Below are 21,795 nucleotides of genomic sequence, written 5' to 3'. Positions count from 1 at the left end.
TACCTCTGGAAACTCCAGGCCATAAACAATCATGGGGCTCCGCTAACTTGTTTCTCCTCTTTCACAGATCCTCTCCTTCATCCAGCCTGAAACTATTATTTTTTATATATTTTGCCTGATTTTGAGTTGTTTCAAGAAGTAAGGTAAATCCACTCCCTATTACTTCATCTTTGCTGGAAACAGAAATCTATGGGCTATACATTGACCCTTGAACAATGCGGGGGTCAGGAGTGCCAGCCCTCCATGCAGTCGGCCCTATGTATCCGCAGTTCCTCATCTGCAGATTCAGCTAATCGCAGATCGTGTAGTACTGTAGTATCAATATTTACTATTGAAAGAAATTCACATGTAAGTGGATCTGTGGAGTTCAAACCCATGTTGTTCAAGGGTCAGCTGTAATTAAATGCTAAATTTAATTACAGACTCCAGATGCCTAAGTCTTTTAGAGATTTGGTTAGAGATAGCTTTACATAGGAGGTCAAATTTGAACTCGGCTTTGAAGGAGGGAGGATATTCTATGTGAAAAATAAAATAAAATAGCATAATTTAGTACAATAAATTGGCATAAATAAAGGTACTGGAAAAGGAGTAAGCCTGGGTTTTTACCAATGAGGTAGTCTGGAGAACAGCCTGTTAAGATGGGTCAGCATACTTAGGGAAATAACGAAAAATAAGATTGAACAGTTGAGTTGGGGCCAGATTAGAGAAGTCTTTAAAGCCTTATATAATGATATAATGCAGTGATAGAAAGCCATTAGCAGTTTTTAAACTCCAAGCAGTGTTATATAATGAGAAGAGTGTTTAATTAATATCTGTTCCTTTTCTGTCCTCTGAATGAACAGTGTCTCATAAAAACATGACTGTGGTATTGCTTTGATCAAATACATTACATTTACTTAAAGACTGGAGTAAACCTATTCCTCTACCTTCTCTTCTTTTAGTTCCTTAATCTTTGTTCATAAAACAACTTTAACATTATTAATTTTTATTGCTCTTCTTAGGATGCATTTCCTTTTTACTCCACTTCCTTTTCGAAATTACACTGATCAAAACTAGATAGAATCTGCTAGTAAGTTATTGCCAATGCAGAATTTAGTGGAAAGATTTGCTTATCAGATTACTTTTTAATACCTGAGAGTGTCAATCTACCTTTTTTTCCACAGTAGCATATTTATTTTGAAAGCTGTTTACATCCAACCAACTTTTGGTATACGTTATTTGTAGCTCATCAGGTTTCTATATTATAGTTGTGTAATGTCAGTGCATGCCCTCCTCTGTTTTATCGTGACCATTTAAACATTTATCAAACTCATTTAAAATGTTTCAGTCCTTCAGAGTATGACATATGTACCTCCCTCTATGTAATAGTATTTGAAGTTTCGATATATTAGGTAAATTTACTACAGAGAAGAAAAGAACGTTTTTTTTAATGCTTATTTTTTCCCTAAAAGGATGTGAAGAAGAAATAAAAAAGAAGATATGGGGATGTTAATAGAAGAGGGAAAGGGAAATAGTAGAGTAAAGAAATTGAGAACAGACAACAATCCCCTCATAAATAGAACCCAAGGCTCAGAAAAAATAGAAAAATAGAGAACTAAGATAAGGATTGAGCTAGAAAGAAGTTGAGTTTAAAGCAGTAGAAACAGTTTAAAGATACTCCAAAAAGACTAATGGTAAACTTTGAGCAATTTTGCATAAAACACAGCTGTATCTGTATATCGTGGATTGGCATGCAGAAATAGACAAAAATGTTTATAGAATTCTCGCAAGAGGAATCAGTACAAATTTGGTGGAAGAAAATGATTTTATAATAAAAGGACACATTTTAAGTGTGCAAGGTATCTTCAAGAATCTTCCTAGAGTTAAATAGGGGGAAAGATTATAACAGTGAAAGCAAAAGGTAGACGTACAGAGGGCAGATGAGAATTGTGGAAGAGAATGACCCCCCCTTTTGTTATTTTTATTTTTTTATTTTTTATTATTTTTATATTTTCTTGGATGCGCTGCACAGCATGTGAGATCTTAGTTCCCCGACCAGGAATCAAACCCGCGCCCCTTGCATTGGAGGTGCAGAGTCTTAACCACCAGGGAAGTCCCCCCCACCCCAGTTCTTTTCATGTGTACATTCTTCACAAGATTAGAGTATAAAAGTTGTTTAGAAAAACGAGTGTGTACTTCTGTATGACAAAGTATGTTGTAGAGGAACTTTAGTTTTTTTCTCTTTAGACACAGCTGGGATAGTACAGATAACAACATGTAAACAAGATATTTAGGTCTGTATGAAAACAGTCTGAATTGACAGATCTTATTTGGATAAGGACAGCAATAATGAGGAATAAAATTAGCAAATATGGAATTGGATAGTGGGATTATTTGTGCATTTGAAAATAAAGGTTATGCAATGTATAGAAAGGGAAACTACTTTACATGCAGTGAAAACAAATGCAAAACCTCTCAAAAGCAGACAATTTGCCAAAGGTAGATAAATTAAGCTTAGGATAGAAAATACTCAGAATGTGATAAAAATGGTCTAGGAGCCTCAGCTTCCTTTCTGTGGGGGTGCCAGATTATACTGAGAATGGTTAGAGGATTTTTTTTTTTTTTTTTTCTTTTTGCGGTATGCGGGCCTCTCACTGTTGTGGCCTCTCCCGTTGCGGAGCACAGGCTCCGGACGCGCCGGCCCAGCGGCCGTGGCTCACGGGCCCAGCCGCTCCGCGGCATATGGGATCCTCCCAGACCGGGGCACGAACCCGTATCCCCTGCATCGGCAGGCGGACTCTCAACCACTGCGCCACCAGGGAGGCCCGAGGATTTTTTTTAATAGTGCAAAAGGAAGCAAAATGATCAAATCTGTGAAGAGGGTAAAAGCTCCTGGTGTCTTAGTTGAACTGCCGAGATTTTAAAGATTGAGTACAAACCTCAACAAGCAGTTTTAATGGAATATGGACCAAATGAGAAATGACACAGGTAATGATACAGGAAACATTAGCCATGCCTTTTTTCAAAGGGGAAAAGAAGGAATAATAAATAGTAGGAAAGAAGCCTACTGACATTACTCAATTCTCAGTATAAAATATTTGTAGGAATATTTTAAAGGCAGGAGGGCCAGCAAATGAGCTGAGAAGGTTTTGGGTTTTTTTTTTTAGTGCAAGAAAATAACTGATTAGATACAATCATTGCTTTTGACTGAAGAAGTCATGATTGCCTTTCAAAGATATTATCTACATATACCTTAGAGAGGAAGATTCAAAAGTTATTTGCTGAATAAAAATAAAGTAAGGCGGCATACTGTACCTAGTTTCATCTGATGGGTATCTTGACATCTCTCTTTTTTGCCAGTACCCAAGGTATGATAAATTTCCCGAGATAAACTATATGCTTTAACTTGCCAGTAGCTATGAAAACTTTAAAAGTATATATTGTTTAAACCAACAATTCCACTTCTAGGAATATTTCCCACAGATCTACTCACACAAGTAAGTATACATACAAGGAAGATCATTGCAACATTGCTTGTAATAGCAAAAGTTGAGAGACCAAAAGTGAGGAATGGATGAATAATTATGGTAGGCCCCATACCCCATGAAATTCTGTGCATCCACTAAAAAGAATGAAGTAGATTTGTGTGTACTGAGACAGAAGGCTGTCTGTGTTACGCGCTCAGGTGAACTTTAAAAATGCATAACGGGACTTCCCTTGCGGTCCAGTGATTGAGACTCCGCGCTTCCACTGCAGGGGCACAGGTTCTATCCCTGGTTGGGGAACTAAGATCCCACATGCTGTGCAGCCCGGAGGGCACCCCCCTCCCCAAAAAAGATGCGTAACAGTAAGTGTAGTATCCTACTTTAAAAACTCCTATACGCATATGTGTAGAAAGTGGCCTGGAAGTATATATACTAAACTGTTAACAGTAGTTACTCTTAGTAAGTAGAAGAGGTGGACTTTAGTTTTCTATTTTTATCCTTCTGTATTTTTACAACAAACATATATCTAAATTTTTTAAACCTGAAATTTATCTGAAGGAGAAAAAAGCCAAGCCCTTGGGAGCCAACCTTTTCCCCCCAAACCCTGGTTCAATTCCTCTTCTCTCATCTTAGCCTATACAGTTTACCACAAATAAGCACTATAGGCACAATTTATTTTATTATTGAGAGTAGGTTCACAAATAAAGTTCCTGGTTTCTAGTTAGCTTGTTACAAAATTCAAGTTCTACATGTTGTTGTTTTTGATACCAAGTGGTGGCTTCTGGGTAAAGTCTGGTCTGTTTGGTCAAGCATTAACTGAACATTTGTTAAGTGCCAACTATGTGCCAAGCACTGGGGAATTCAAACATCCTAGTCCCTCAGCTCTTCTACCTGATGGTCCCCTCCTCCTCAGTGGCTTGGCCATCCCATCCCCAGCCCCAGTGGTCGCATTCAGGACTTCCCAATTCTAGTATGCTCACCTATGTTTGAAAGGCAATCCCCTTAAACTTACTGCAATTTAGACTCCATATGTGAATTTTCAGATAGCCACTTCCTACCTTCTCCATGAAAATAGTTCCCTAAAATGGACATCTCTTTTTACCTCTACTTTTCTAAATAATAGGAACAGGAGATGATTTAGCAATGGAAAAAGGAAAATATTGAGGGGGTGCGGGGGTGGCGAAATGTTTGTGTTTACGAAGGAAAAGGGGCATTTGTGAAAGAGTTAATATTTGTGAACAAAAACATATGTCAATCACTGTTGGAGAGAGGAAAATATGATACATAATCCTGTTCTAAAGTATATGTATAATGTATAAATATTTTTGGAGTAAAAATATTTATATCTCTCTCCAGAGAGAAAGTGGCTGGATCACATTATCTCTTTGAAGTTCTAGTTCTGTAGATTCAAGCATTTTCTTTAAAAAGCAATTTAAAAATTATGACGAGAAGATGTTTAGACTAAGATTTATATTATACATATGTGCAGGATCACTATTTCTGAAACTGCATTCTTCAGTATGTCGTGCCTTTTGCTTCTTAAATCCATGAAACATGACTTTAAATAAAAGTTTTATTTGGGGTCATTAAAATAAGAAGGGGATAGAATAATCCTTGCTATTAGTTCTTGTTGTATTACATTATATTATTAGAAAGTAATTTGTAGGACTTCCCTGGTGGTGCAGTGGTTAAGAATCCTCCTGCTAATGCAGGGGACATGGGTTCGAGCTCTGGTCCGGGAAGATCCCACGTGCCGCAGAGCAACTAAGCCCGTGTGCCACAACTACTGAGACTGAGCCCACGAGCCACAACTACTGAGCCTGCATGCCACAACTACTGAAGGCCGTGCACCTAGAGCCGGTGCTCTGCAACAGAGAGAAGCCACCACAATGAGAAGCCCGCGCACCGCATGGAGGAGTAGCCCCCGCTCGCCGCAGCTAGAGAAAGCCTGTGCGCAGCAACGAAGACCCAATGCAGCCATAAATAAATAAACAAACAAACAAATAAATTTAACTAATAAGAACCTGCTGTATATATTAAAATAAATAAATAAATAAAAGTAATTTGTATGAGTATCTTCATGATTTTTTATAACAGTACATTTCCATTTTTGAAACTACAGACTCCATCTTGCAAAAATCTTTCTTTTATTCTCCATTTTTTTATTGTGATAAAATATGCATATCATAAAATTTACCATCTTAACCATTTTTAACTGTACTGTTCAGCAGTATTAAATACATTCATAATGTGCATCCATCACCACCATCCATCTCCAGAACTCTTTTCTTCTTCACAAACTGGAACTAATTCTGCACATGGGAAAATAAAGTGCACGTGGTAATTTTTTTTTCAAAATACTGTGAAAGCCAATGGTTATATAAGTAAGTGAATGTATATACTCTTTCCTTATTTGTTCTTAATCCAAATTAATCTTAATTTTATCTTTTTCTACAGTGAGTTAAATATATATTGCCACATATCAAGTAAGCTGTTCAGTTTTTTCTTCTTCTGAGTCATTATTCTACTGGCTTTATGTTCCAAATATATTCCCCACACATTAATACGTCAAGAGAATTCTAGCACACAGAGATCTGTATTCCCATTTTACCTTGCTGAGCGGCTCATCTCATGTTCTTGTTGTAGGGGTTTGACCAGCTCCGACTTGAAGGGTTGCTCTGTGACGTGACCCTGATGCCGGGGGACACAGATGACGCCTTCCCTGTGCACAGAGTCATGATGGCCTCTGCTAGTGATTACTTCAAGGCTATGTTCACAGGTAGCTTGCCTTTCTAAACTCTGCTTCCACGTTAAAACAGTATGAAAAATATGTTTAAATCCTTGTATTGGTAAAGGAAGATTCAGTTCTTTTGGTCAGTGTCTTTACAAGAAGAAAGAGTTTCAAAAGGAATAGACACCCAGTATGTACAGTTGTGGGTGGCCCTTTTTTAACCTGGAAAACGGATGTACCTTTCTTATTCTTCTGTCTACCTTTATCTCATAGCTTTGCTTTCCCAGACACATATCTGAATGGGCCATCAGAGACTAATACATTCCCCAGTAATACAATCTCTAATCCATCAAAAGATCTGAAGTGACAGGAGAACATTTTGGAAGCACTTGCATCGTATACCACCTCCATTAGTGTAGAGATATTCCTTTATAAGTACTCTCTTTTAACTGTAAAATATGCAGAAACCTGACTCTGATACAAATGCTACACAGAATAAAATTTCCCTGATTTTATCATATCTAGTTAGCAGCAGAAGTGAGTTTGACCTTAATTAAATTATCCACGGTCATTTAATGGAGTGTCTTTTTATTTAAGGTGGAATGAAAGAACAAGATTTAATGTGCATTAAGCTTCATGGCGTGAGCAAAGTCGGTTTAAGGAAAATTATTGATTTCATTTACACTGCAAAGCTTTCTCTTAATATGGACAACCTTCAAGACACACTGGAAGCTGCCAGTTTTCTACAGATCCTGCCGGTTTTGGACTTCTGCAAAGTATTTCTCATATCTGGGGTAAGACATTTTCAAATCAAATCTTTTCCTGCGGTGGACTCCGTCGTAGCCTGTTTAGAGTAGACTCGTGAATCTGTTGTATAGACGTGAAACTCTGGCCATTAGAGAGAGGTGTCATGTCGTATATGGTCTAGAAGCAGGTCAATGGGAAAATAGTACAGGTGCATTTTTACAAAATAGAATCATTTAAGAAAAGCCTTCTGTGTAATCAAATGACATTAGACATTAGACAGTAATAGTGTTTGATAACAATATATTCCTTAACCTGTTTGATAATGTTACATATTATAATTTGGTTTTATTCACCTTAATGATTTTATACAAACAGGTTTCTTAAATGGAATTCTGTGGGAAAGTAATCTCTGAGGTTCTAGAAGCCTTTTAAGATAGACTCAGTCCTTTTTTTCTTCCTTTAAATATGGGAGTTGGATCTTGAGAAGAACTAACATCTATGTGTAAATCTGTAAGGATATGAGTCTTGATTCTATAGAGACACATCACCTACTGAGTCATTTTCAGCCTTTTTTAATAGATAAGAGACGGTACATACAACCACCAATCAGTGAACTACTTACAGTCACCCGGTTCCTGAGGACAGTGCCTCATTTTAGTTGGGACCCTTAAATTAATAACACTTGATGCTTACACTTATCAACTCTTAACATTGCTTTAACACTGATCTTAGCAATACATGGTTGTCCTGAGCCAAACTAGGTACAGTGCCATAATTTCCTTGGAACTAATCACTAACCATAGGCACTGTTGACCTATTGTACTTATCACTTAAGATATTCGTTGTGATCAGTTCCTTAGTTTGAAAGAAAAGAACCAAACTGGGTAAAGCATGATTTGTGAAGTTATAAAAATATACACATCAAAATAACAGTATTAAAAAATAATTTTGTTCTAGATAACTATTTAAAGCAAGTTTATTTCAAGATGATATCATAGTAATTTTGCAGTATTGACAACTTTCCTGTAATTAGAATGTTGGTTCCTTAACCTCCTTGAAGCATTTATTATAACTGTATGTTTTTGCCCTTTTGAAAATTTCTTCATTTTTATAAACACTCAATATTGTCTTAAAGGTTATGTTTTTCATTCCTAGTGTCTCTGCAGATATCCTAAAGCCCATTTCTAAAGAAGAGACATGTCCCTGACAAAGCTTACTTGTGCTATAATTTACGCCAACACTCTTCGTTTTAGAACTTTCTTGCCTATGAGCTTTGAGGAAACACCTCTTTTCTTAGTACCATACTATTTACTTGTCTTTCATCCTGTCTGCTTAGCATATGTCTATGTGATTTTACGTTGGAAATCTTCCCTCTCAGAATCCATGCTAATTTTTGAGAAAAGTTGGTGGATTATTAGTTTAAGGATTATATAAAATCCAACTTTTCCTTTATCCTTCTTTCATGCATTCCATATCTTAGTTAAATATTCAGGCTTACTCTTACCCCTTTCCTTCTCAGCAGTCAAATGAATCAGGAAAAACAGTAGCCCTGGGTGCCCTTCCTACGTATAAGAACTGAAAGTTTCAAGATAATATAAGTATTTTTCAAAGGTAGATTTGTTTTTATTTCTCCCACAAGCTAAGTTATTTTAGATAATTTAAAAATATAACAGTCTCATGATTGTGTGCTTAACCCAAATGTTTTGAGGAAATAGGTTTATGTTTTTAATGATGTAGTAGGATTATAGTTCATATAACCAAAACACTACTTGGGTTCGAGCTTCTAGAAAGAAAAATTAGCTTCGAACACAATTCTTTTGTATCCATACTTAACCATTTGTGTGGATGAAGAGGAGCAGTGGTACATAAAATGTGACTCAGCAAATCATCCACTAAACATTTATATGTTAATTTTGAATGATAACTTTCAATATGATAATAATTGACAGATACACACTACTATACATAAAATAGATCACTAATAAGGACCTACTGTATACCACAGGGAACTCTACTCAATACTCTGTAATGACCTACATGGGAGAAGACTCTAAAAAAGAGTGGGTATATGTATAACTGATTCACTTTGCTGTATACCTGAAACTAACACAACATTGTAAATCAGCTATACTCCAGTAAAACTTTTTTTAAAATAAAAATTAAGGGCTTCCCTGGTGGCGCAGTGGTTGAGAGTCCGCCTGCCGATGCAGGGGACACGGGTTCGTGCCCCAGTCCGGGAAGATCCCACACGCCGTGGAGCGGCTGGGCCCGTGAGCCATGGCCACTGAGCCTGCACGTCCGGAGCCTGTGCTCCGCAACGGGAGAGGCCACAACAGTGAGAGGCCCGTGTACCGCAAAAAAAAAAAAAAAGAATACACCTGCCAATGCAGGGGACACGGGTTCGAGCCCTGGCCCGGGAAGATCCCACATGCTGCGGAGCAATTAAGCCGGTGCGCCACAACTACTGAGCTTGCGCTGTAGAGCTCATGTGCCACAGCTACTGAGCCCGTGTGCCACAACTACTGAAGCCCACGCGCCTAGAGCCCATGCTCCTCAACAAGAGAAGCCACCGCAATGAGAAGCCCGCGCACGGCAACGAAGAGTAACCCCCACTCGCCGCAACCGGAGAAAGCCTGCACACAGCAACAAAGACCCAACACAGCCAAAAATAAAAATAAATTAAAAATAAATTTTAAAAATAAATAAATAAAATTAAAATTAAAAAAATAAAATGAACAACTCTATATTGCTTTAAAAAAAAAAACAATAATAAAGCCCCACTTGCCTTTGGTGCGATAGACTCCAGTTTCCTATAAGGGAGCATCAGGCTCAATAGAACAAGAACCTCTCCCCTCTGACCTTTGCCTTCCTTTGCAGTAATACTTTTATCTTAGGATTGTAATTAGTATTAGAGTTTATAGTATCTGGTACTTCTGTTCTTGCTGTGTGATTTTCTTGGTAGTTATAGAAAAGAGGAGCATGAAAAGAAAACAGAAGGATGACAGTGAAGGATATAAAGCAGAGCAGGTAAAATTTTCTATAAAACTAAAAACATTTACTGTCATATATCATGGAGATAATGGAAATTTACCTTTGTTTAGTTACATACCTACAAAAGTTACATTAGTTTTTGTCTTATGACACTGCATAACTACAGCATGCTAAATCCCGTGCAGCCATTCCCTGATTTACAAACAGGTTGTAGTCAAATTTTTTGTCTATCATTTGTTTGCCATTTGGAATTTGTAACATCTAGCGTTTTCCCCACATTATTACTGTTATGGAGAATTACAGGCTAGCCCGTAAAACCCAATCTAATGTAAGGTTGCTGAAATAGAACATTTGTAATTGAGGTGGAAATATTACAATTTAAATTTAGTTATACAGAATAAACAGAACAGAATGAAGGCAAGCAAGAAACCATTTTCTCTTTTACATAAAAGCATATTTAATCAGAGAATGAAGCTGCCCCTGTGCTTTAGACTCGGTGTAGTCTTTCTTTAAACTCATTGTTTTAAAGTGCTTACTTTTTTTTCTTGATACAGGTCTATCACTGGTTCCACCTGTACATTTATTGTCACTGATCAGGTTGGGGGGATCACAATGAAGTGCAGAGAAATTTATTGAGGTGACTGGCATTTTAAAGAAGAGTGGGAGAGCTTGGAAAACAAGGGAGGTGCATTTGTGGGAGAAAAGGCAACAATGAAGGGAATCAGAAGAAGTTATTAGAAAAGACAGCTTCTTTTGCTATAATGTGATGATAGCAGCAGCAAGCTTTGGGAATGTTCTTTTTGACGTAAGGTTTTCCTGTATAGTACATATATTTCACATTCCTTCTTTAATCTAAATTGGATTTATCCATTAAGATTAATTAACACGTCTTTCCAGGTAATGCTTTTGGGGAGGTTCAATGCAAATTAAAGAAAAAATTGTATAGATAATTTTACAACGAATCAAAACTGTTTCCCTCCCCACCAAACCAGTCTTGTTTTCCTTATTGCTAAGGCTGATATTCAGTAAGTAGTACCCAGATACCGGTTGTTTATGGTCGAGCATCTATTCTGATTAGTTGGTACTCAAATATTCTAAATATCATCCCTGCATATAACTTTAAACAGCCCATTCTTGCCCATCTGCCATCTGGGAGTCTGTAGGGAAAGAAGAATCTCAGCCTGGGCCTAAACCAATTTACGCCCCCAAAGACCATTGTGATCGCTAATACTGCAACCAGCAGGGGAAGTGCATTCAAAGTGCAAAGGAATAAGAAAATTGGATTCCCCAAGCTGGACACACCATCAGTATTCACCTCGAATGGCACTCATCATCTGAAGAGAGACAAGACTGGGAGAGAAAGGCTTTTGTTTTCTTATCATCCCTTTGTTCTTCTTACCAAAAAGTCCCTTCCTTGTGTCCTGTGATGTTCTCACCTGTGGAAGGAGGCCCAGGAGAAGATGCGTGTTATATCCTTGACCCCCGAAAGTAGCTTGTTTGATTTCTTCCCAGTCTTTTTCAGTGGACGTACTTTCTGTCTCTGCATTGGTTGTACTTGATGTCAGGCTGTCATTTTAATGAACTAGATAGTGCTAAGGAGAATTTGGTACATTGAATATCTGAGGAGTCCCCCCAAATTTGCCAGCTAATTTCTTAGTGTTTGCTCTCCCTTTGAGAGTACAAAAGCAGATACTCATTTGCTTTTTTTTTTCCTAAATGGGAATTTATTTGTATAAGACACTGAATTTCAGCAACATAACATCACAGATTGCTGATGAAAGCTGTCATTAAAGTATCAAATTATGTTAATCACAGCGTTTAGGTACATTAGGTGTGATTTGAACAATTTAATATTGCAGCAGTGAATACCAGGATGTCAATGACAATTGAGAATTATGATGCTTAGAACTGCCTTTAGGATGACCATGAAGGTTGCTTGATTACAGTAGAATAATTTATAGTAATTTATATCAAGGAAACTTAAATGTACACTTGATTATTTTTAAAATAATGTCATTGGTTCTCATAAGCAGTTGAGAAATTTTGTCCTTTTTTGCTTCTCTATCCTTTAAAACTCTAATATAATTATTTGGCTTAACTTCTGTAATGACTCTTTGGAATTTTGGCCAGGGTATATATTCAGATGAAATTAGAGTTCTTTCTACTTATGAGTTTGGTTTTTTAAATAAGCTTTAAATTCATGTTTTATATTTTAAAATGTATTCTATTATGTACATGAATTGCATGTTATATTAATGTACATATTCATTATTTAATATTGTCTAGGCTAAATGATTGGGACTATGCAAGCTGAAGCACTTTTAAGAATTATGACTGAGAATGCATTAAAAATGAACTATAATTGAATAATCCTGTATCTTTCCAAAAATTGTTTACCGCTATTCCATCATTTTTGATCTGTTTATATTGTTAACTGGTATTCTAGACTGTGCTTCTACAATCCCTATAGTCTCCAATTAATTTTTTTAGCTTTGATTACATGTACTTCATAAAAATTAATTTCCTATTACATATTTTTCTTATCTGAATCTCATTTAAAATTAATAAGGTTCTAGTAATTTGCTATGTTAATTCAGCAGATATTCTATTTTTAGTTGTATCTATCATCACATCTTTAATTTTTATATTGCTGATAATCGTAGTATTTAACCTTTGCTATATACCCACAGTGTGGTAGCTACTGTACATGAGCTATAGAAAATGCTTAGTCTTTCTATCAAGAAGATGACAATTCAGAAGGTTATGAAATACCATTCTCTGGTGATTTTTTTTTTAAAGAAAGAGTAGGCAGCTATCTATATATTGACTAAGTAGTCTGTCAAGGATTTTCCAGTCCTGTGCATCTGTATATCTGATATATAGAAGGGATTTTCCAAATGCCCTTAAATACAAGATAGGTTTTTTTATCCTGTTGTTTTAGTAACTGTTTTCTTATTGAATGAAACTAAAGAAGGAAAGAGGAAGGAACTAAATACCTTGATCCCAGTTCTAAATTACACAGTTTGGTTTCTGTTAATCTTGGTTTGTATTATATGCTATAAATTTAGATTTAAATTCGGTGACTAACAACCAATGCTATCATTTTGCCCATTTAAAATATACATTCTTTGTTGTTTTTATTTGTAATCCTATCAGTAATGATAAGAATCTGCATACTTAGGAAATATATGTGTTTTCGTCAACTTTTGCTTATCCATATTAGCAAACATCTTCAAAAATGAAAATTGGGACTTCCCTGGCGGTCCAGTGGTTAAGACTCCGCGCTTCCACTGCAGGGGGCTCGGGTTCAATCTCTGGTTGGGGAACTAAGATCCTGCATGCGGCAAGGCGTGGCCAAAAAAAAAAAAAAACAGTGAAAATTACCCTTGCTCTGGGGAAGAACTATGTCTTACTTACCTTATAAAGTGGATCTACTACCCCAAACAGGAATCCCTTCCACCTGGGGTGATTTGAGCAATGAGGCTTTAACTGTAACTTCATTTACACAACTTAAAATTGTATGAGACACCAACCTGCCACTCCTAAAAGTGGATTAAAATGTATTTTTTATTATTAACCAAGGTACTGAACAGTATTAAACTGTGGATTTCAAAAGGCCCATAATTTGTTAATTTATTTTTCCTGGTTCTTTTGTTTTACAATTTATTTTAGGTATTTTTAAATACACAGCTATTAAGTATAATAACCATTTTAAATTGTTGATGATTTTTGTGAAGCAAATAGGATGCTTAAAAGAGTTCAAATTCTTCTTGAGTAATAAATCTGTGAAAATAGCAGCATGTGTGTGTGTGTGTTGGCCTTAGAGCTTTCAGTGGTATTATAACTGGGCTGTTACTTTATGCAGCGGAGTCATTTCAGCTTTTCAATAGAAAGATGATAGAAGGATCAGCCAATTTTCTCTTAAGCATCTGCCAATCTGTTAATAATACAGGTGCATCAATGAGGTTTATGTAACATTTGTGAACACACACCCTGACAAAATTAAGAAAAAACATTTGAATCCTTTGCCTTTGACCTGTCTCTGTGTTTGTGTACACACACACACACACACACACACACACACACACACAGAGACATTTGTATGGTAGGCTTGTTTTTGTGACTTATGCTTTATATAATATTTGCTGGTATGATTTTCCTATTTTCATTTTTGACCAATCATTTATTAGAGCACTGAAAAGACTTCCTGCTGAAGATAGGCCTCTCCATAGCTTCTCTCCTTTTCATGGCTCCCGTTTTTGGTATATTTTACTCTGTGCTGGGGAAATCTCGGGGGGCTAACGTGGACTCCAGGCAGAGCTACAGTATGCTGAGAGTAAGAGGGTGGCTAAGGAAAACTATGGTGCCAGCCATCAGCATACATACCAAAAACTAAACAAAAGGAATGATTTGATGTAGAAACACCCATTCCAGCCCTCAAGAAAGTGATTTCCTTGCTTCTGTTTCTACATAAATAATGTGGAGAATAACTTCACCCTAGAAATAATGGTCCTATTAAATTATCTTCACTATAAGCAATAACTTTTGAAGGAATCAAAATGAATCATAGTGATGAATGAAAGCTGTTGACATGAAAGAGACATTTAGGGATCGGGTACTAGAGTTTTTCTGTGTGTGGATCTGCTAGCTGAGTTACTTTTAAGAATCATGACTGAAAAGTGGATTGAGATGGTTCATAATAGAATAACTTTCTATTTTTCCAGAACTTCCATCTGGCCAGAATTTTCTTAGTATTTGGGTGGGGGTGGTGAGGATACATTTTGAGGAGAGAAAAGTAATTATTTTGGCCATAGTCAAGTTATACCATTGTTTCTTAGAGTAACTTTCAATCTACTGACTTGGAATGAGCATTTTCTTTTAGTCACCTTTCTATTGGATTAGGTAAGGGTAGTTTGTGAATTCCCTTTAAATCGTTAATATATGGAGAAAGGAAGCTTTATTTGCATCTATATGGGCAGTAAAAAGCATATTTACTCTTATTCTAATACAGGTATTTATGGATCCAGGCGTGAGTGCCATGAAAGTAGTTGGGTTTTAATTTTTTGTAATTGGCTTAATAGGTCACTTTAGACAATTGTGTCGAAGTTGGGCGGATTGCCAACACCTACAATCTGACAGAAGTGGATAAATATGTTAACAGTTTCGTCTTGAAGAATTTTCCTGCGTTGCTGAGCACTGGAGAGTTCTTGAAACTCCCTTTTGAACGTCTTGCCTTTGTGCTTTCCAGTAATAGCCTTAAGCACTGCACTGAACTTGAGCTCTTTAAGGCTACCTGTCGCTGGCTACGCTTGGAAGAGCCTCGGATGGACTTTGCTGCAAAATTAATGAAGAACATACGATTTCCACTGATGACACCACAGGAGCTCATTAATTACGTGCAAACCGTGGATTTCATGAGAACTGACAACACGTGTGTGAATCTCCTTTTGGAAGCCAGCAATTACCAAATGATGCCATATATGCAGCCAGTGATGCAGTCAGACAGGACTGCCATTCGGTCTGACACCACTCATTTGGTTACACTAGGAGGAGTGCTGAGGCAGCAGCTGGTTGTCAGCAAGGAATTGCGCATGTATGATGAAAAGACTCAAGAGTGGAAGTCCTTAGCCCCCATGGATGCCCCAAGGTACCAGCATGGCATTGCTGTCATTGGAAATTTCCTGTACGTCGTTGGTGGACAGAGTAATTATGACACAAAAGGAAAAACGGCAGTTGATACAGTCTTCAGATTTGATCCTCGATACAATAAGTGGATGCAAGTTGCATCTTTAAATGAAAAGCGCACCTTCTTCCACCTAAGTGCCCTCAAAGGATACCTGTATGCAGTTGGTGGGCGAAATGCAGCTGGTGAACTGCGTAAGTCTGTGTACTTCTATTAAGCATAGAGACTAATTTCTTTACCCCCAGATTCTTGTCAAATCATAAAATAAGCGGTTTTGTAACATCAAAGACCAAAAAATGTAGCCAGGATTTTATTTTAAACTGTTTTTCTTAGAAAATATCAGAGACCATCTGTATGCCTTATCTGGGCATACATTGTTGGCCACACTACAAGTTATTATCTTACAAATATATCAATATGTTGCAGAATGTTTTACTTGTGCAATATCTATGGTTTTCATCTTGAAGGTTCAACTAAAAAGTATGTTCTGCTAATTTAAATTCTAACAGTATCTTGGATAGAAGTTTGGCATGTTCCCTCATTTTCCATTTTAAAAGCCCACATAGTAGTTTACTGAACAGGTTAAAATTCTTCCTTACAGAGCACGGACTTTTGTAGTTGCTTCTTTTACGTAATCTGTTACCTACCACAGGCCACAGAGTAAGATGATTTTCTTATCTACTAAGTGTTCAGAGTTCAGTATTACCCAGAGTTTATTTACTGTGAGTATTTTGATAGGTAACTATTAGTCTCAAAAATCATTCTCTCTTGGTGAAATACGAAACAGTTTTCTTCACTGTAAACTGATCTGGTAAGCTTTATTATTTGATGGTCCCTTCTTGGTCTTCCTAATCTAAGATCAGCGACAAGTACAGTTAACATAGACCAATACTTTGGCTACATAAATTAATGCTAATTTTGTTATTTTAGATAAAATTGGAGCAAGGTGGCTGTCCAAGAAGTCAGAAAGACCACATTTTATGTCACGTCTTACATATCTGTCATTACCATCATTGTTTGGTAACAATGGGTAACACCCATCTTCCTTTATTCTCTGTTAGAAATAGAGTCCCTGTAGTTGAAGGGTATTCCAGGTTCCATAAGGCTGGGGAAGTTTAAAATATTGGCACTGGCTCTGGATAAATTCAGAGTAATTATCAGAATCTTTTTCTTCAGTATTCTAAAAAATAAAAGGTAGTCTAATGGATTTGAGAATAAGCAGTTTATTGGAGACAAAAAGAGCTGCTCTCAGCTCTTAAACTTTTCAGCTTATCAAGCTCTTGTTCGTGACATGGTCTTCTTTTTTAATATATATCTTTATTGGAGTATAATCGCTTTACATTGTTGTGTTAGTTTCTGCTGTACAACAAAGTGTATCAGCTATACGTATACATATATCCCCATATCCCCTCCCTCTTGAGCCTCCCTCCCACCCTCCCTAACCCACCCCTCTAGGTGGTCACAAAGCACCGAGCTGATCTCCCTGTGCTATGCAGCAGCTTCCCACTAGCCATCCATTTTACATTTGGTAGTGTATATATGCCAGTGCTACTCTCTCACTTCGTCCCAGCTTCCCCTTCCCCACCTGTGTCCTCAAGTCCATTCTCTACATCAGCGTCTTTATTCTTGCCCTGCCATTAGATTCATCAGTACCATTTTTTTTTTAGATTCCATGTATGTGCGTTAGTATACGGTATTTGTTTTTCCTCTTTCTGACTTACTTCACTCTATATGACAGACTCTAGGTCCAGCCACCTCATTACAAATAACTCAATTTCGTTCCTTTTTATGGCTGAGTAATATTCCATTGTATATATGTGCCACATCTTCTTTATCCATTCATCTGTCTGTGGACACCTAGGTTGCTTCTGTGTCCTGGCTATTGTAAATAGAGCTTCAATGAACATTGTGGTACACGACTCCTTTTGAATTATGGTTTTCTCTGGGTATATGCCCAGTAGTAGGATTGCTGGGTCGTATGGTAATTCTATTTTTAGTTTTTTAAGGAACCTCCATACTGTTCTCCATAGTGGCTGTATCAATTTACATTCCCACCAACAGTGCAAGAGGGTTCCCTTTTCTCCATACCCTCTCCAGCATTTATTGTTTGTAGATTTTTTTGTTGATGGCCATTCTGACCAGTGTGAGGTGATACCTCATGGTGGTTTTGAGTTGCATTTCTCTAATGATTAGTGATGTTGAGCATCTTTTCATGTGTTTGTTGGCAATCTGTATGAGTGACATGGTCTTAATGTTACTGATGTTTCCTACCCTTTTTTTTTTCTCTCTGTTGTCACAGTGAAATTTTTTCTAAGGCCAGACTTTCCAGATTGTTGGACTAGCTGTCAGGATCATGAACCACACAAATTTCCCAATATATTTTAATAATCAGACTTTTAAAAGCACTTGACACATTAATACCCTTAGTGTAGAATTGTCATTTCCTCAGTCAACACACACACATTATTTTCATGTTATTATACTATTTTAAATTTATGGTGTCTGGAAATAACCAGAAGATGCAAGTAGTGACTTGACACTTTCTTAGAAAAACCACTTATGTAAGTTCATCTTTACAAGTTTACAAATTATAGGTCATCAGCCCTGGCAGTCAGTGGTCATTTTGAAACTTATTTTCTCTAAGGAAACAGCTCCACTTTTCAGTCACTGCTTGCTTGGTAATGTTAGCACCTCTGTTAATATGCAGCTATTAAGTTTTCAATGTATTGTTCCTAATATTTATATTCTGAGAATTTATCGTCTTCAGGCCAAGGACAGTTGTTATATAAGACTGAGGCACTAGAGGCTTTCTTCTTCTGACTTAATCCTTACCCTGTTTGAGTTCTTCCCACGTTATACTCAATTGGAAACAAGAAGTAGACTACCCTGTTGGGCAAGTGGCTGGCTTCCTTGCTCATGACCTTTAGAGATCACCCCTTTAATGTCTTATTAAAAACAGTCTTTTGTGTTTCAGTTTGAAAGTGACAGGATACAAGAGGATCATGCTTTTCATGAGCTGTTCCTAAATTTGTAATAACTGTTTGATTATATTTAGACTTTAAAAACACAATCGCCCAGAGCTTAAACCTAAGGATAATGATTTAAATATTCTAAAAAAAATACTCCCCGTCTAGATGGTAAACATTTTTATCTTAATTCATAAACTGTGTTTTCACAAATAAGTGTATGATTATAATATAGACACAAACCGTCAATACCAAAGGACAACTATAATTCCATTTAGAGGGCAATTATTTGATATTTCTTCCCGTTTGAAATTTTCTCCTAGAATCTGTAAGCAACTAAGCTTTTGTAGAAGATGATTGCTTCCCTTAAAATCAGCATACCCAGCAAATCCATTCTTTGCTACATATTTGAAGTTAAAATATTTTGGAAGTTTTTTTTAAAAAATCATGTGATTGACTTATTAAGTACACTCAAATATAGAGTCTTGATTCCAGGAGAACCTTCAGGCCCAAAAGAGTCATTATATAAAACCAAGTAGCAAGCAGCTTCATTTTGTTTTGTTTTTTTTCCTCCTGACCCACCCTACCCCTTTGAGTTCCTCCTATTTTACACCCATGTGGGGATATGAAGTAGGCGGGTCCATCTCGTCACATTCTGTATCGTTGAGGTAACCAAACGTTATGTAACCACCCTGATTACCTCCCAAAAGAAGAACATCAATGTGTTCTTCTGAATTCCGTTTATAATGTTTCTCCTTGTATAAATAAGAAGAGGATATATGTCAGTTGCCCTTTGTAATTTTCTTAGACCCATTATTTTTGCAGAATAGTAGATTTTGGTTCTAAAGAAATGCTTGCTTATACTTCTGAATGTTCTAGCAAGGCGGGGTTTTTAACATTTCTCATGTTCCATAAGCGTTTTTTAATGACACCCCCTCCCTCCGCCCCACACTAACATCTGTTGTAATAACATTCCATCTTAACTGATTATGTTGACATAGTCATATGTCTATGTAAATAGAGAAGGGGAGTAGGAATGGGTGTCAGGAAAATGGGATTGATGGGAAAATCATTTCACAGTTTAACAGGTTCATTAGTACCAGTACATCATTTATTCTTCATACACACAATAACCATTGCCTGCATATAATGATGAAAAGAAAACAGTGGCAGCGTTTGCAAGACATTTTAGATCGTTTTAATGCATTTAGCCTTTTAAAGTCTTGCCATGGAGTGTATGGACCCAAGCCCATAGTACATAAAAATGATACTGTTAGTGTGTGTGTGAGCCTGGCTTATTGCTGAAATATAATTCCTTAGAAATGCTATTTTCCTTTGACACTGGGTACAGTGGGAAACTGGGGAAAGCTTAGAGTAGCTGTCACTTAAGTGAAAAAGAAGTCAGTTATTTCTGGTATCTTTCAAAAATGTCATATAAGAAATTGATCTTCCATTGAGGTTTTCTGTATTGAGGAGAAATATGACAGCTCAGATATCTTTCACTTCAGTTAAATAAGTCAGGGTTTCAAATAATGAAATAACTTATAGAAAACGTGTTAGATTTTTCCAAATAAATATACAATAAAATTACTGAAATTTATCAAATGCATCCATATCCCTTAATGGATTTGCAGTTTCTTTATTAAGCGACATATTACCAACTGGCACTCTAGGATTCTAGAGACCATCCCCTCTTTGTGGGAGCCATTATTGTCCAAATGGTTTTCTTCAGGACTAATCTCTTTCCTAACCTCAAAGAACAAGTAAATTCCACATCATCCCTTGTGTTCGATTCTGAGCTCCAGTGGAATCACCTGAGAAAATAAGAGTCCCTGATGAGTTATGTGAAATAACAAACCAAAGTGTAATTCTTAAATTAGGGAGCGTCTCTAATTTAAATACTAGGCCACCAGACTACTGAAGATGGTTCTCTAGAATAGGGATCAGAAAACTGATCCCTATTGCCAGAAAGGAAATCTTTTTGGCTTTGCAGGCTGTAGGATCTCTGTCACAACTAATCAGCTTTGCTATTGTATTATGAAAGCAACTATAGACAATTTGTTTATAAACAAATGAGTGAAGTTGTTTTCCAATAAAGCTTTATATATGAACACTGAAATTCGAATACCATATAATTTTCATATTTCACAAACTATTCTTCTGATTTGTGTTTCCAACTCTTTAAAAATGTAAAAGCCATTCATGATTTTATCCTGTTGGCCATACAAAAGCAGACGACATACTGGATTTGGCTTACAGGCTGTAGTTTGCCTCACCTCCCCTGTTCTAGATTTTCCCAATTACCTTATTACCATTCCTACCTGTCATAGACTGTGATGGACTCACTGCTTTGTGGCTCCAACTCCTTGCTTGCTCATCCCGTGTCCCCTCCCCCATCAAGGTGGTTGGCACTAACATCTCATTGCCTTGTAAATATGGAAAATAGAACTAAGGGCATGTATCAATATATAGACTTGTTAATTAGATATATTCTATTTTAAAACTAACTATATTGATTTTACTAATAACAGTAACAGTCCTGCATGGAGAAAGCCAAAGGTTGACAATAAAGATTAAATGATGGGAAAAGCTAAAGGAGATGGGTTATCTAGCTGGAAGAAGACAAGTTTAGGGATGATGAACTATTATATACTTGTTGTGTTATTGGTGATTAATAGCCATCTTACACTTCAGGGACCCCTGTATGAGAAAGTATAGATGGATTCTTATAACCGCCATTACTTAAAAAGTGCAATTAACTCAGTGATAGAAGAGCAGCATTATCTTTCTACACAGGAAAATTTAAATAATTGTAAAGAGTGAATAGCTATTCAGATTCTAGCTCCCTATAAAAAGAATAAGAGGAAGCTAATTCAAACTTCATCAGAACAGATTGAATTAGACGTAAAGAAAGAGTGTAACAGTCTAGAAATTTCAAAGTTCAAGGCAGAATTCTTCATTAAGAAAAGCATAGGGGCTTCCCTGGTGGCGCAGTGGTTGAGAGTCCGCCTGCCGATGCAGGGGACATGGGTTCGTGCCCCGATCTGGGAAGATCCCACATGCCGCAGAGCGGCTAGGCCCGTGAGCCATGGCCACTGAGCCTGCGTGTCTGGAGCCTGTGCTCCGCAACGGGAGAGGCCACAACAGTGAGAGGCCTGCGTAACGCAAAAAACAAAAAACAACAACAAAAAAAGAAAGGCATAGAACTGGAGT

The 21,795-nt window shown here is 36.9% G+C and overlaps 1 protein-coding gene across 3 annotated transcripts in view; it reads left to right on the top strand.

Moving 5' to 3' along the window:
• KLHL13 (kelch like family member 13) overlaps nt 1-21,795 on the top strand; it is a gene marked incomplete at its 5' end in the record, with an annotated part of 191,328 nt that overhangs the window by 163,230 nt on the left and 6,303 nt on the right. For all 3 annotated transcript variants that reach the window (XM_082610142.1, XM_082610143.1, XM_082610144.1), the window contains 3 exons: nt 6,111-6,243; nt 6,793-6,989; nt 15,015-15,810. In XM_082610142.1, coding sequence (XP_082466268.1) covers nt 6,111-6,243; nt 6,793-6,989; nt 15,015-15,810 — 1,126 coding nt within the window. The remainder of the gene's footprint in view (nt 1-6,110; nt 6,244-6,792; nt 6,990-15,014; nt 15,811-21,795) is intronic.

The sequence above is a fragment of the Mesoplodon mirus genome (assembly GCF_964341445.2).
Source record: "Mesoplodon mirus genome assembly, chromosome: X".
NCBI classification, from domain to species: domain Eukaryota; kingdom Metazoa; phylum Chordata; class Mammalia; order Artiodactyla; family Ziphiidae; genus Mesoplodon; species Mesoplodon mirus.
This window is presented reverse-complemented; position numbering and strand designations above follow the sequence as displayed.